The sequence below is a fragment of the Papaver somniferum genome, unplaced genomic scaffold (genome assembly GCF_003573695.1).
Source record: "Papaver somniferum cultivar HN1 unplaced genomic scaffold, ASM357369v1 unplaced-scaffold_107, whole genome shotgun sequence".
NCBI lineage: Eukaryota > Viridiplantae > Streptophyta > Magnoliopsida > Ranunculales > Papaveraceae > Papaver > Papaver somniferum.
In genome coordinates, this window is record NW_020619603.1 from 12,645,085 (window position 1) to 12,658,307 (window position 13,223).

Here is a 13,223-nt window from a genome sequence, read left to right on the forward strand (position 1 = left end):
AATCGATGATTTTGCAGCGGTGAATTCAAGACGGCTAAATTTCCGCTGATGATCTTCTGTATGGTATATATGCATGTCATATTTCAATTTGATATTGATCTTCTGGAGTCTTCCATTTGTATTTTTCGTTTACTAACAACTTTAGTTTTTATATGTCTTTCAGGTACATTTATTTTGGTTAACTAACTCACAGATGGGAGAACTTGAAGTCATTTACAAAGATACGGACGGTAAATACTAGAAAAACAAGTCGACAATCTCTTTTTGAACCCTTTTTTTGTGTTGAACTAGACAATATATATGAAAGCAATGCTTATAACGGTAAATAACTTGTTATGTTTATTGTAATGCTAGCTATATATATATATATATATATTAATCGTCTTAGTTTCATTTTATTGTTATTCGAAATTGTCGTGGAGAAAAAAAAATTGAACGTAAGAAGGCCCTGCGATTAAGTTCGCACAGGGCCCTAATACACACAGGATCGGCTCTGGCTTGGTGTATTTAATGAGCACTTCCGAGCTTTCAATTGTTTCTGCATGGTTGTTTCTTAAGCTCTACTCGTCTGATTGAATTCACAACTTACCGATGTTACTAGGTCTAGGTGCATTTCCTTTGAATTTTACAAATGTACGTTCTTTAATTCAGGTCCACGGATTATTACAAAAAGAAAAAGAAAAACCAATTTATCAACAAAAAAAAATCTTTCCCAATGCATCACAGTGCTGCATATAGAAATGCAGGGGTAGATGGGGAAACGGAACTGCAGTGATGATGAAGTCAGTTGTGGTTCATTGATTCAAGGATATATATATTCTCTCAAATGCGTCTCTACCAGTGGTTGAGATTATTATCTGGAAAAATTCAAATATAATCTTAACCTAATTTTTTTTAGTATTTGATAACCAATCCAAACATACAAATGACCTGATTCGCCCATTTTAACTGATTTTAAAGATATAACGTGCGTTTCAATTAAAACCTTTTTTTTTTTCTTTTTCTTTTTCCTACAATAAACCCTAAATTCACTTTTTAATTTTGGAAATTAGAAATTCACTCAACCGAGTGTTTGTGAGATGGTCAGTATTACAAAGATACAACATAATTAGGCAGACTATGACATACAATCCTTCCTCCATGAAAGGATGTTTAGAAGTTGATGACATCTTCATGGGATTAATTCACCGTATAAAAGTACATCTACCATTTACGGATATCACGAACGCAGTAAATGAAAAGGGGAAAAATCCTTCAAAACGGGAGAAAGATCATTGGTTTACGTACACAGTAATACAAATCTAAGTACCATCTGATGCTGATTTACAAACTCATTATCTTAACTATTCAGTGAATCACCAACCTAGTTATCGGTCTATGAATGATAGTTAGAAAAAGTCAAATAGCATTTTTTGTAAAACTTTGCTGACCAAAGTCAATGGGTTATGGTTAATAAAACCATGGGTTATATTTAAGAAAATGCCAAGGACATAAGGTGTTGATACAGCTGACGAAAGATCTATGTTGGGGAAATTAAGCCTAAGAAAACAAACGAAGAATCTGATTAGATAATAATTTACCTTTTTTATTATTTTAATGTTTAGCAATTATTCTACAGTGTGGCCAGTGTTTTTGCATCTACTTAGTGCCGCACATTCGAAAATTGGCACCGTGATGATACCCACGGTGAGTTCCATCCTCATCTGGGTTGCACAGACGCGACGCGTAGACGCGGACGCGGACATTACAAAATTCTCAAAAAATTAGGACGCGGACACGTATATACATATTTTATTTATATATTATTTATATATATAATCATGTATTTACACAGCAAAGTCAAATATTTCGATCCTAAAAATTAAAAAATGATGCTACATGTGTATCAATTTCAAAAGAAAAGAAGATATTATTTGTTTATACATGCTGAAGGTCAAACAATCAGTCACTATTAAACACATGACCAACTAAGGGTATACGTGATGTCATTTTCAATTACAAAATCCTAATAAAGACCTAAATTATTGATCTAATGTCTGTCTTTCTTCATTTGGTTAATAATAGTAAAAATAAAGGAAGAAGTTTAAATGAAAATGAAAAAAAATAAAATGAATCGAACACGTTCGTCGATGCGTCCAAACCAGACGCGCGCATGACAAAAAAATTAGTGCGTCAGACACGCGTCGTGACAGCGTCCCGTGTCCGACGCGGACACGGCTCAAGAAATGGAGCGTTCGTGCAACCCAGATCCTCATCCTCACCGAAATCCAGTCTCACTATACACAGCTGTTTAGGGCCAAATGCTACAGAAACTGTAAAACCCGCGGGCTTGCACACTGGGCTGCAACATGGGTATTAATTCAAGGCCATTTCTGTAAATCACAATCACATAAAATTTCCCTGTTCATATAAATGAACCAAACCCTAGAGAAAGTGAGAGTGGAGAACAGTGTGAGTGAGGGAGGCGGTGTTAACGGAGAAACCAGTTACTGGAGTTCTGTTGATGAGAATGTTCCGTTTCCAAGATCAGATGAGGGGTTATGATGAGAGTTTCGGTTTTATATGGGAGCCTTTACACATAGCTTGGAGATCAAAAGAGAAGAGTGACACGGATCTTTGAAATTGTCATAATGACTTATCCTCTCATACCTGAGTTGTTTTTTGTTTCTCGATGGAGATGTTGGAGTCTCCATTGCTTGTCTCCGGTAAGATCCGTAAAATAATGGTTTTTTGTTTGATATTTTCATTATCTTAGCGCAAAATATTGACATTCATGTTTTGGTGTTTACATGCAGGGATCCTCCAATGTGTAACTCCAACTTAACTGTGTCTTCGCGGGTGACAGAATTTTGTTTCAGACGAAATTAAAATAGAAAGATAGATCAGTTGGAGAATGGATTACTGCCCTTAAAAACAAAGTTAGGTAATATTTGTTGCAGGTTTTCGCCATTAAAATGTTACAACAATTGAAATGGTAGATCTGCAGAAAATTGAAGATCTGATGTATTGGTAATCGTTCAATTAGAGATGTTTTAAGTTCATGGGAGTATCCACTAATTGGTTTTGGTCGAAGAAATTTCAGGCTATATTCATATCTGATTCTTGTAATGTTGTGTTTGTAACTTTGGATTATCTAAACATAGAGTGGGCATTTCAGGGCTAAATATTCAATTGTTTGACAAAATTTGATTTTCTTTGCGGACCTTGATTACTATTTTGATTTAGATTTTACTTCATCTATTAGTGTTGTTATTGTTTGAGGATGGTGTTTAATGTTGTAAGTTTTCTGTATCTCAAAGCTATTTAGGGTGCTTGAATTGACATCACCCTGCTTATTTGTTGTCGAATTTCTGTTTCTCAAATCAGTCCTATACACCTAACAGCTCAAACATTTCTTATATTCATAATATGTTATAGAGCAACTACTAGTTCATATCGGAGGTTTTGAAAGAAGTATTATGGTACTAGTCCTTATTCATTATTCATCTGTTACCCACGAAAGTGGCATTGACAGAATCAGCTCATGTAAGTAGGCATATCATAGTCCTGAGGCGCCACCATCTGAAATAGAACACAAACCTTGACTGCTTCCAAAGCCAACATACCTAGTTTTGCAACAAACCTGGAGAGCAAGTCTATGGTTCCCATGCTCGTTAAGCTTGATAGAAACTCTGATTAAAATAAGCTAAGTGATGATAATGGTTTCCCATTAACTATACGATAAGTCCATCCGTTTCTGTGAACCCTTCTGTTTTAGAACATAACTAAACATTGTATCGTGCTATGTAGTTATTTTAGCATGCCTTCTTGGAGCTATTTCTCTGTAGATTGAATAGACAGAGATTTGAGCTCCTCTATACACAGATTTGGATGCAGTCTCGGGTGCTTCTTTCTCCTGAAGGGACATATTTGTTAGTTTTCCGAAGGTTATTAAACAAAGCCCAAAAAGGTCTATCAGGATTATAGTTTTTGTAGATTAGCAGGACTCTAATTTAAGCTTTCTAAAACCTCTTCTGATATTTTCTAGGTTCAAGAGCTTAAGCATTGCTACTGTTTATCACTTGGTGTGTTTCATGAGCACTTTTGACTACAATTGCAATTCTAAAGTTTCCTTTGGCAATTTTTTTTTTATTAAGGTCTTCTTTGCATTTAATTTCACAAAGTTGTTACATGGTGAATCTCCTTTGAATCCTGAAAGCTTTTTTCTTTACTGCCTGATTCATGTAATCAGCTTCGCTGACTATTGCAAAATGTTGTACCTTTGCTGGGTACCTCTTACACATAAGTTGTTTTTTGATTTTCAATGTTGATATGGGTAGATTCACTCGGTCTAAATTTTTTTCCAGGGTAAGATCTGTAAAATAAGGTTTTTCGTTTGATATTTTCATTGTCTTAGCCCAAAACATTGACATTCGTGTTTTGAATTTTGTACGCAGGTATCGTCAGATGTAAATCTGCAACTTAAGTCTTCATTAGGTCTACTGATTTTCGTTGGAGATGATCAATACAAAGATAGATCAGTTTGGAGAATGGAGCTCTAGTCTTACAAACAAAGTTAGGTGTAATTTGTTGGAAGTTCTCGAAATCACATGTTACACCTGTTGAAATGCAGATCTGCAGAAAATTGAAGATCTGATATATCGGTAATGGTTCAATTAGAGATGTTTTAAGTTTACCAAAGCATTCAATTGGCTTTAGTTGGGAAATTTCAGGCTGCATTCTTATCTGATTCTCGGAATGTTGTATTTGTAACTTTGGATTATCTAAACATAGAGAGGGCGTTTCAGGGCTTAAAATTCAATTGTTAGACAAAATTGAATTTTCTGTGCGGACCTTGAATACTATTTTGATTTAGATTATACTTCATCTATAAGTGTTGTTATTGTTTGAGGACGATAGTGTTTAATGTTGTACGCCTTTATTCTGTCATTTCTTACTCTGGAAAGGGGCATTGACAGCAATCCACTCTTTTGAGTTCTGATATCTTAGTCTTCAGGTGCAACCATCTAAAACGGAACATGAACCTATACTGCTCCCAAAGCCGACATAACTAATTCGGTCCCAAAGCTGGAGAACTCATTTCAGTTGAATGCTACTTCAATTCTCTAATTTTGGTCCACTGACTATTGCAAAATATGGATACAAAAGAATTAAAGGAAAAAGAATAACCAATATATCAACAAAAGAAGGTTTCCCTGATCTTAATATCAGTGTCTCAACGGTTGGGGAAATCTATGTAGGAGTTAAATATCGCACACGATAATAATTACGCGAAGTGAAGAATACAACCTGAGGGAAGAGCATCGCACATAGCAAAGTTGAGATGACGCACCAGATGATGTCAGCAAAGTCACGAGTAAAGTGTGAAGAATTATGCGAAGAAGTATGCTATGCGAAGATGAGCGATTGCATACGAGCGAATATGTCGCATAGTGATCCCGAAAATAATGGGATTCTTAGCTATCATCCACTATGTAAAATCCTATATAAAGGAGAGAGAGTCATTGTTTCCGGGAGAATTCTAGGACAAGTCTTGGAAAAGAAATAGGAAGAGAGAGAAAGTGAGTTTAGGTCTCAAGTAGAATTGTTGTAATACTTCAATATGCTTTGTAAACATTCTTATTCTTTAGTTAATAAAACAAGATTTATAATGATCACCTAGAGATTGAACTAGTGATAGTGAAGTGTAGTTGTAAGATTTCTTACAACTACATTTTTGGCGCTAGAAAACAGCTTTGGATGATAATTCCTGATAGTATATCATAGATTTTAATGAAAAAAGTGTGATCTAAAAATTTAGAAATGGTAAGGATCGAGTCTGTTGTTGAACAAGGAATGACAACTAGAAGAAGTCACAAACTTGCTGAACGAAGACGAATTACAAATCTTGAGAAACAAGAAGAAAGAATGGAAGAACACCAAAGAACAGAAATTCCAATTGGATCTCAACGAGAACAAGGGCACAATAATGAGATAGATTATGATAGAGTGAGTGTCCATACTGCGAAGACGAATTCTACAGACGAAGGACAGAGAATTGGGAACGAAGAACCAATTACGGCGAGTGAAGGAAATATGACGATTGCAGAGCTTAGGCAAAAATTAATAATTGAAAGAAAGATAGAAGAAGAGGAGCGTGCGAATTTAATCCGTCAAAATGATGATTTACGAGAAGAGAATCTTAGATTACAAGAACAAAGGTTAAGGAGTGCTACACGCTCAAGGTCAAGATCCAGTATGAGTTCTTCCCGACAGAGCCAATCTAATCGAATAAATGATAGGCGAAGGCAACATATGGAAGTCGTTGAATAAAACTCGCAAGAAGATGCAAATTTGGAAGATCAAAGGGAAAGGAGACGTATAATTGACTTAGCAACTAATCGATATGAACACCCACGCGAACTTCTTCGTCGTGCAAATACTAATTGTGAAAGGGAAGAAGAGGATCCAAAGCAAGGAAAAATACTATTACATGGTAGAGAAATGTTGAGAGATGAATATGAGCTCGAACGAGAGATTGCACGTGGGAGAGGTAGACAGAGAAGAAGGGAAGAATTAGAAGAAAGAGAATTACAAAGCGGATTGCATCATATTGATAATCGAGTAAGGGGACGCGAGCGTCATCGCATAGATGATATAGATCAAGTCCGAGTTATACCAAAAGAAAGAGAAATATTAAGACATCGATATGATCGCACATGCAATAAAGAAAGACATGATAGAGTACAAATTGAGAAAATACTGAAAGGCGTAGGCGAAGAAGAGAGGAAACTGAACAACAGGAGTTACAAGAGGCAATACGCCAAAACAATCATGAGAATAGGTTGACACAAGCAAGATTAAAAAGACCCATGCTAGAGGATCTGGATCAATCATTAAGCGAAGAAATTCTTAAGGAAATGGCAGAATTAAGATAAATGATGACTACAAAGAGAAATGATGGAATAACACAACTAGAGGAAGCAGTGGAGGAAGCTGGAAAAACTCCATTTAAAAAAGAAATTCAAAGAGCACTGATACCATCGAAGTGCAGTTTAACGTCATTTACAAGTATGTTTGATTGAAGCGCATGTGCGATACAACATGTGAAATCTTATTCTAGATGTTTATTGCAGTAGGAAAATTATGATGCAGTAATGTGCAAATATTTTGCTGCAAGTCTAGTGAAATGGTTTCAAGGCCTACCTGTAGAATCCATTGGTTCATTTCATCATCTACAAAATTTCTTTTTGGGGCAATACATAAGTAACAATTTATCAAGACCAGGAATTGAGACTGCATTCGGACTTCGTAGAAGAAAAAATGAGAGTTTGCGTCATCTAACGACTCGTTGGAGAACAATGCGTAGTGAAATTGGAAGACGGGTGGATGAGCGACATCTTATTCTCGCATTCATTAATGCTCTCTTTGCAACAAACCTATTATATACCCAAATTTTCAGAGTAAATGATACAATCATAATGTCGGAACTGCGAGAATTTCAAGAAGAATATATAGCCCTCGAAGAAAAGCAAAGAGACATGGAATCTTACCAAGTTGCAATATTTGATTCGAAAGGTGGAAATACAAGTTTATTTCCGAGGCTCACAAATGTTGTTGCGAGTACATATCAGGGTAATCAAGGAAGGAGTAATGCGGAAATGGAACAAAAGATAGTGGTTATGGGCAGTGCAGATCAAGCAGAGTTTGATAAAGAATACAAAGACAAGAAACTTCAAAAATATGGAGGAACTGATACAATTCAACCATGAAGCTCTGCAGAACAGCAAACACATTATAACAAGAAAGATGGAAGAATAATGTGGGAACAAGTAAATCTGCCAAAGTTGAACACTACAGTGGATAAAGTATGGGAAGCAGCTCTCCTAATGGATGATATTACAAAACCACATAATGCAGGTGAAGAGCCACCACCAGGGAGGAGGAGTAAAGAATTTTGTGTCTATCATAGATTCCACGGTTACACAACAAGTAATTGCAGAAATATAAGGAAGATTATATTGCGAATGATCGAGCAAGGGAAGTTGGACCATTTCTTATTGAATCAACCAAGAAATTTACCACCACCACCACCTCAAGGAAATAAATATGCAAAGGAGGACATGAGTACATTTTTTATTGAAGTGGGAGCAAAGGAAAAGAATCTATATTGTAACTCGATCATACATTCGTTCAAAAACATAGAAGATTTTCATGATAATGCCTTAAGTCGAGTATATGCAAGATATGCTGAAGGAAGGGAAATTTTCAAACTGGCAAAAATATCATCTTTGAAAGACTGGCAAAGAAAAAAAATCTCGTTCAGCACAGATGAAATACTAGAAGAAAAAACATCACATGAGTGCCCATTGGTGGTGAGATTGGGAATTAATCCAAAACCTTTAGAAGAAGATGAGGAAGAAAATGAGAAAAACACCTGGGCGATAAATAGAATTCTTATAAACACTGGAAGTTCTGTGGATATTCTATTTTATCACACATATAAAACAATGGGTGGAAGAGATGATGAGTTGATCCCTTCAACATACAAAATCTATGGTTTTAATGGTTCTGCGAACAAACCAAAAGGGGAGGTGACTATGTAAATTATTCTACAAAGCTTACCAACAGATATCACATTCTGTGTAGTGGATGTTGAATCACCATATAATTCTCTCATTGAAGACCATGTTGCATCAACATTTCATCAATGCATCAAGTTTCCTTTACCTCAAGGTGTTGGAATTATAAGAGGGGACACAGTTGAAAGCAAAAATTTTCAAGAAATTGATGTTGATAGATGTGAAGAAAGAGAATCCAAAAGAAGGAATTGGAAATAGCATGCAGCAGATAGTCAAAGAGCAGAGAAATTAATATTTGATGTTTGATGTGGTGTACAAAGTTGAGAAACAAGTATGCGAAGTGCTAGAATTTATTAGATGGGAATGTTTAAAATCAAGAATCATATGAGGAAGAGAAACAAGTTAGGTGGAGACAAAATATCAAAAGATGGAAAGCACAACGACTTTCGCACAATACCAATTGAATGGTTATAAACATATGCGAATTTACGAAGATTCAAAAGTGGAGAAGACAAATGCGTAGAATGAATGTGTATGATTTTCTTTGAGCAAGGTGATTCAATAAAAATATTTATGTACTAGAGTTGTACGAGTTAAAAGATTGGAATGAGAAACTTTAGTTTCATATGGTAAATCCATAATAAGAAAACACAAAGAGAAATCTTTATAATAAGACCTTTATAAAAGGCTACTGAAAATGATATTTATTCTCAGATTGGCTAGGAATCCAAATATGGCATGCACCCTAGTTCGCTCATATGCAAGAGGCAAAATAGTAAGACCTATCGCACGTCATAATTGGAAACACCTAGAAGGCATGACTCAAGGAAAGGCTACACCGACCCCGGAACTTAAGTTGTGGAGATAATTTGGGGTGAGAATAAAACGATGATGCCCATCCGGGAGAGATATCTTAAACTTTCAGTCTAAGATAACAATCTTAGATTGAGAAACTAAGGTGAGAAAGGCTCTCCTAAGGAGTGCATAAACTCGATCAGGGCGCCGAGGTACACGGTTGAGTCAAGAGTGCCCGGGGCGTCTGGAGCATACCTTGCCACTCTTGACAAGTCATGGATATGATCCACTCGGTCCGAAGATACCTCACTTAGGGTGCGATCTTGCTGCCATAAACCCTATAGGTAGTGTATGCGAGATTGCGAAATGAACTGGTTGTTGAAAAGCCAGATGGGAAGAGCCATAATCTTAACCAGATAGAGGTAAGCTTCCTTGAAGGGGCAATCAGAGGGGAAGATAAGGAAGGAACCCTCCATTAGGGAGCTGAATTGTGTCCAAAGACGTAAATATCAAAAAGGCTTTTACTCATGGGAGTATTAAGACTTCCGATATTTCTGCGACAAACCTGAAGAGAAAATAATACAAGCAAAAAAGATAAGACGAGATCAATGGGTCGATGCACCAAAATGAGGCAAGATAAGACCTTTACATAGGAAGGCAAAAATAAGACCTCCTAGATAATACAAGAAAATAAATTAATTATAATGCTCGCACCAAATTAATTTTTTGTTTATCAAAATCTTCCGAATAACAAGAGGCAAGAATGGGAATAAGGAAATGTTATTTGCCCCATTTTGATAAGTCTCACATGCATATGAAGAAGTCATTAATATGAAGCGAAGGAAAGAAGAATCATATTAAAAAGATGCAAACTGAATTTACAAGAATTTACAAGTATATTACAACAAGAAGAAAAAATCAACTTTCATCTTCTTCATTTCGCCCAGACTCAGAATCACTAATTTCTCCTTCAGAATCTTTTTCTCCATCAGTAACTTGGATATCAGGAGTGGGTACATTTTCAGGAATCGCTGGAAAATTGTATTTCGACAAAGGAATACCATTCTCTAGACAAACTCTTTTAACAGCGGCCTCACGAGAACGATTAGCATCGTTACTGTTGTTCTGGACTAAGTTAAACCAATTCTGCTTCAGTTGCTGATACTTTGAGTTACGAGAAGATGATTCTTCTTCCTTAGCAGCCAAGCGAGTTTTTAGCTCTGAAATACTCTTTTGATATACCTTCTCTTTCTCTGCGAAGCATTAACAAAAGAGTTAAGATAATAGACAATCATTCTTAGAAAATATGAATGAAGATCAAAGAACAACAAATGACCTTCATAATTGGAAATAATGTCTGCTACCGGAGTAGAATGCTCATTGTGAAGACTAACATTTACACCTAGATTATATCTAGCATCGTTTAGAACTCTAGCAGCCCAGTTGAACTCAGCTTCACGTTTTATAAGGAGTTGAGATTGAATTAAGTTTCTTTCCTCAATAAGAGTGTCTCTCTCACGACAATCTGAATCACGTTCTATCTTAACCTCAATAATGGATTCTTGAAATTGTTCTAGTGCTTTCGCACCCCTAAGAGCGATTTCATGTTTTTGAGTAATAAGATCGTTCTTCTTCGCCTCCAATACTTGAATTGCTTCTCTCTCCTCATAAAAACGTCGTTTGAAATTATTAACAGCGGATAATGCATTTTTATGGCGTTCGCTAAGGGTAGTATATTTTAATCTTAGTTCTTCCAAGCTAAGATTTTCAAATCCTCGAATAGGGTAATTATTTAAAGAGGAATTGAGGTGTTCTAAAAGAGTTTCAGCATCGGGAAGGTTAGCCGCTTCATCTGAAAGGTCATACAGGTCTGCGAAGACAGTTAAGTAAGAAGTGCGAACGATCGCATAAAAGAAAAGGAGTGAGAAAATATGAATTGCATACCAATGAGTTCCTTATTTCTTTCTCGATCTTGGAGAATCAATTGAGAATCAGTTAAATTCTCATTTTTGAGTTTTGTATTCTCGCCTATAAGATTCGCATTCACATCCGAAAGAATAGATTTCTCATGTTTCAGTTTGGCATTCTCATCCTGCAACCTGCGAAGTTTTCTTTCATTGTCTAAAGAAATGGCATAAGATATGCGGGCACTCTGCGAAAATAAAAGCATCATAAGTAAAAAAAGGAATAATAAGGAAATGATAAAAGGCAAACGTTGCAGAATATTACCAAGCCAGTCATCGCAAATTGAAAATCTGGGTTTATCACAGAGGAAGCTCCACGAAGAGATCGACCGCCCCCAATCAGAAACAATACAGATCTCTGAGATCATCTTGAAGGAACGATTCGTTTCATCATCCCCAATAGTAGCAAGAGAATCGCCAGAAAAAAGATCAGACTTCTTTCGATACGAATCAATCGACACCTCTTCCTCAGAAACAAAAGTATCTCTATCTGAAGTTTCTGAACTTGCAGAAGATTCATACCTCGCACGCTTTCTAGAGATATCATCTTTTAACGAGGTTTTCTTGGATTCAGATTTTGATGCGCGTTTCTTAGGAGTGATCTTGCTTTTGCCTAAAGTTTTGTCGTCCAAAGAATTCACCTACGCGAATAATCAAGATAAGAAACAGAGGCAACAATATTTTTAAAAATAGAAGGTGTGTTTCTTACTTCCTTATTCTGCGAAGATGATACTTTTCGCGAAGTACTGACCCTTTTGGCATCCTGTGAAAGAGGAGAAATAAGATATAAGAAGGAAAGTTACGAGAATTTAAAAATCGGATTAAGAGGATTACATACCGCTACTTTCTTTTCCTCGTTTTCGAGTAATTTAAATTCCCAAGGATGGTAAAGAGGGAAATCTTCGGGCAGAAGATTGTCAGAACCATCTGCAGCTCTACCAGATATAAAGGACCCTTCTAAGATAACAGGGAAATTAAGCCAACTAGAGTCATTGGATCTGCGAGCAGCGCGATTAGAATCTGAATTCCAATCAACGTCTCGCGTAATCTTTTCATCTTCAGCGATACCATCTACTCTCCTTATGCGAACAACCCACTTAGTCACATTACTCTTCATAATAGCGACGTAATAATTCTTAAAGAAATATCAAGAGTATACTCAGCAGGATCTATAATTTTATCAAGATGATCCTCTTTTCGTACTTCATCAGGATAAGAATTTCCAAGACCAGTTGCGCGGAGACCATACTCTAATGGTATCTGGCAAGCCCGGAAAGGGGTGTGAAATTATGCGATGAAAACGGGGGCCTACAGTAATACCGCAAGTGCACGGTCGTCGGTTGTAGCTCGTGCAAGTACGGGTCGATCCACAGAGATCGGGTGTGTTTTGGAATGTTTTTTTAGCTAATTGGGTTCCTAGATTTGCTTTGGGCTTAGAAGCCTTTTTGGGTTCAATTGGGCTTAATGGGTTTGTTCACAATAAAATGAACTGAGCTTGGGCTCAGTTTGGTCTTTGAAGTACAAATGGGCTTTGGCCTTAAACTTAGGCTTTTGATTAAGCCTGAATTGGATTGGGCCTTAATGAATTTGGGCTTTGGTCTTAAACAACTGGGCTTTGGTTAAGCCCACAGTTGACTGAATTGGGTTTCAGTTTGATGGGCCTTTGGGATGAAATGTATTGGGCTTAGCTATTGAACTAGGCCTTTGGGCTTCACTGAATTGGACTTTGGCTCAGTTGGATGGGATCTGAGCTTGGCTGCAGGAACTGGACTTGGCAGGAGAAGTGAGCAATGCAGCAGTGGTGGTCTGATGCAGGAGCTGCAGCAGGGAAGTGGCCGCAGCAGCAGGGGAGGCAAACAATGCAAAGCAATGGAAGAACTAAACAGCAAAAACAAAACAAAAT

At 36.7% G+C, this 13,223-nt stretch overlaps 1 protein-coding gene and 1 long non-coding RNA gene across 2 annotated transcripts; one reads left to right on the forward strand and one right to left on the reverse strand.

Annotated features, from left to right (window-relative positions):
* The first annotated feature begins 2,462 nt into the window (after positions 1-2,462).
* Positions 2,463-4,761, forward strand: LOC113327808. Its single transcript, XR_003349225.1, has 3 exons — positions 2,463-2,705; positions 2,796-2,923; positions 4,437-4,761. It is a non-coding gene; the product is annotated as an uncharacterized LOC113327808 (long non-coding RNA).
* Positions 4,762-8,191: 3,430 nt separating this feature from the next.
* LOC113328080 (interactor of constitutive active ROPs 2, chloroplastic-like) lies at positions 8,192-12,437 on the reverse strand. Its single transcript, XM_026575170.1, has 7 exons — positions 12,159-12,437; positions 12,072-12,083; positions 11,668-11,961; positions 11,301-11,508; positions 10,759-11,208; positions 10,434-10,609; positions 8,192-8,278 (listed from the first exon to the last, which is right to left on the reverse strand). Exons 1-7 carry the CDS (start codon positions 12,435-12,437, stop codon positions 8,192-8,194), a joined length of 1,506 nt encoding a protein of 501 aa, XP_026430955.1.
* Positions 12,438-13,223: the final 786 nt, after the last annotated feature.

Bases quoted from the DNA above. Each gene is read 5' to 3' on its own strand.
- LOC113328080 (XM_026575170.1), bottom strand. From the start codon at position 12,437: ATGAAGAGTAATGTGACTAAGTGGGTTGTTCGCATAAGGAGAGTAGAT. The intron at 10,610-10,758 runs GTGTAAATGTTA...AATGCTTCGCAG, and splicing joins CGATGCTAGATATAATCTAG to AGAAAGAGAAGGTATATCAA. The intron at 8,279-10,433 runs GTTTGTCTAGAG...TTTCTTTGCCAG, and splicing joins GTGAGGCCGCTGTTAAAAGA to TCTTTCAAAGATGATATTTT.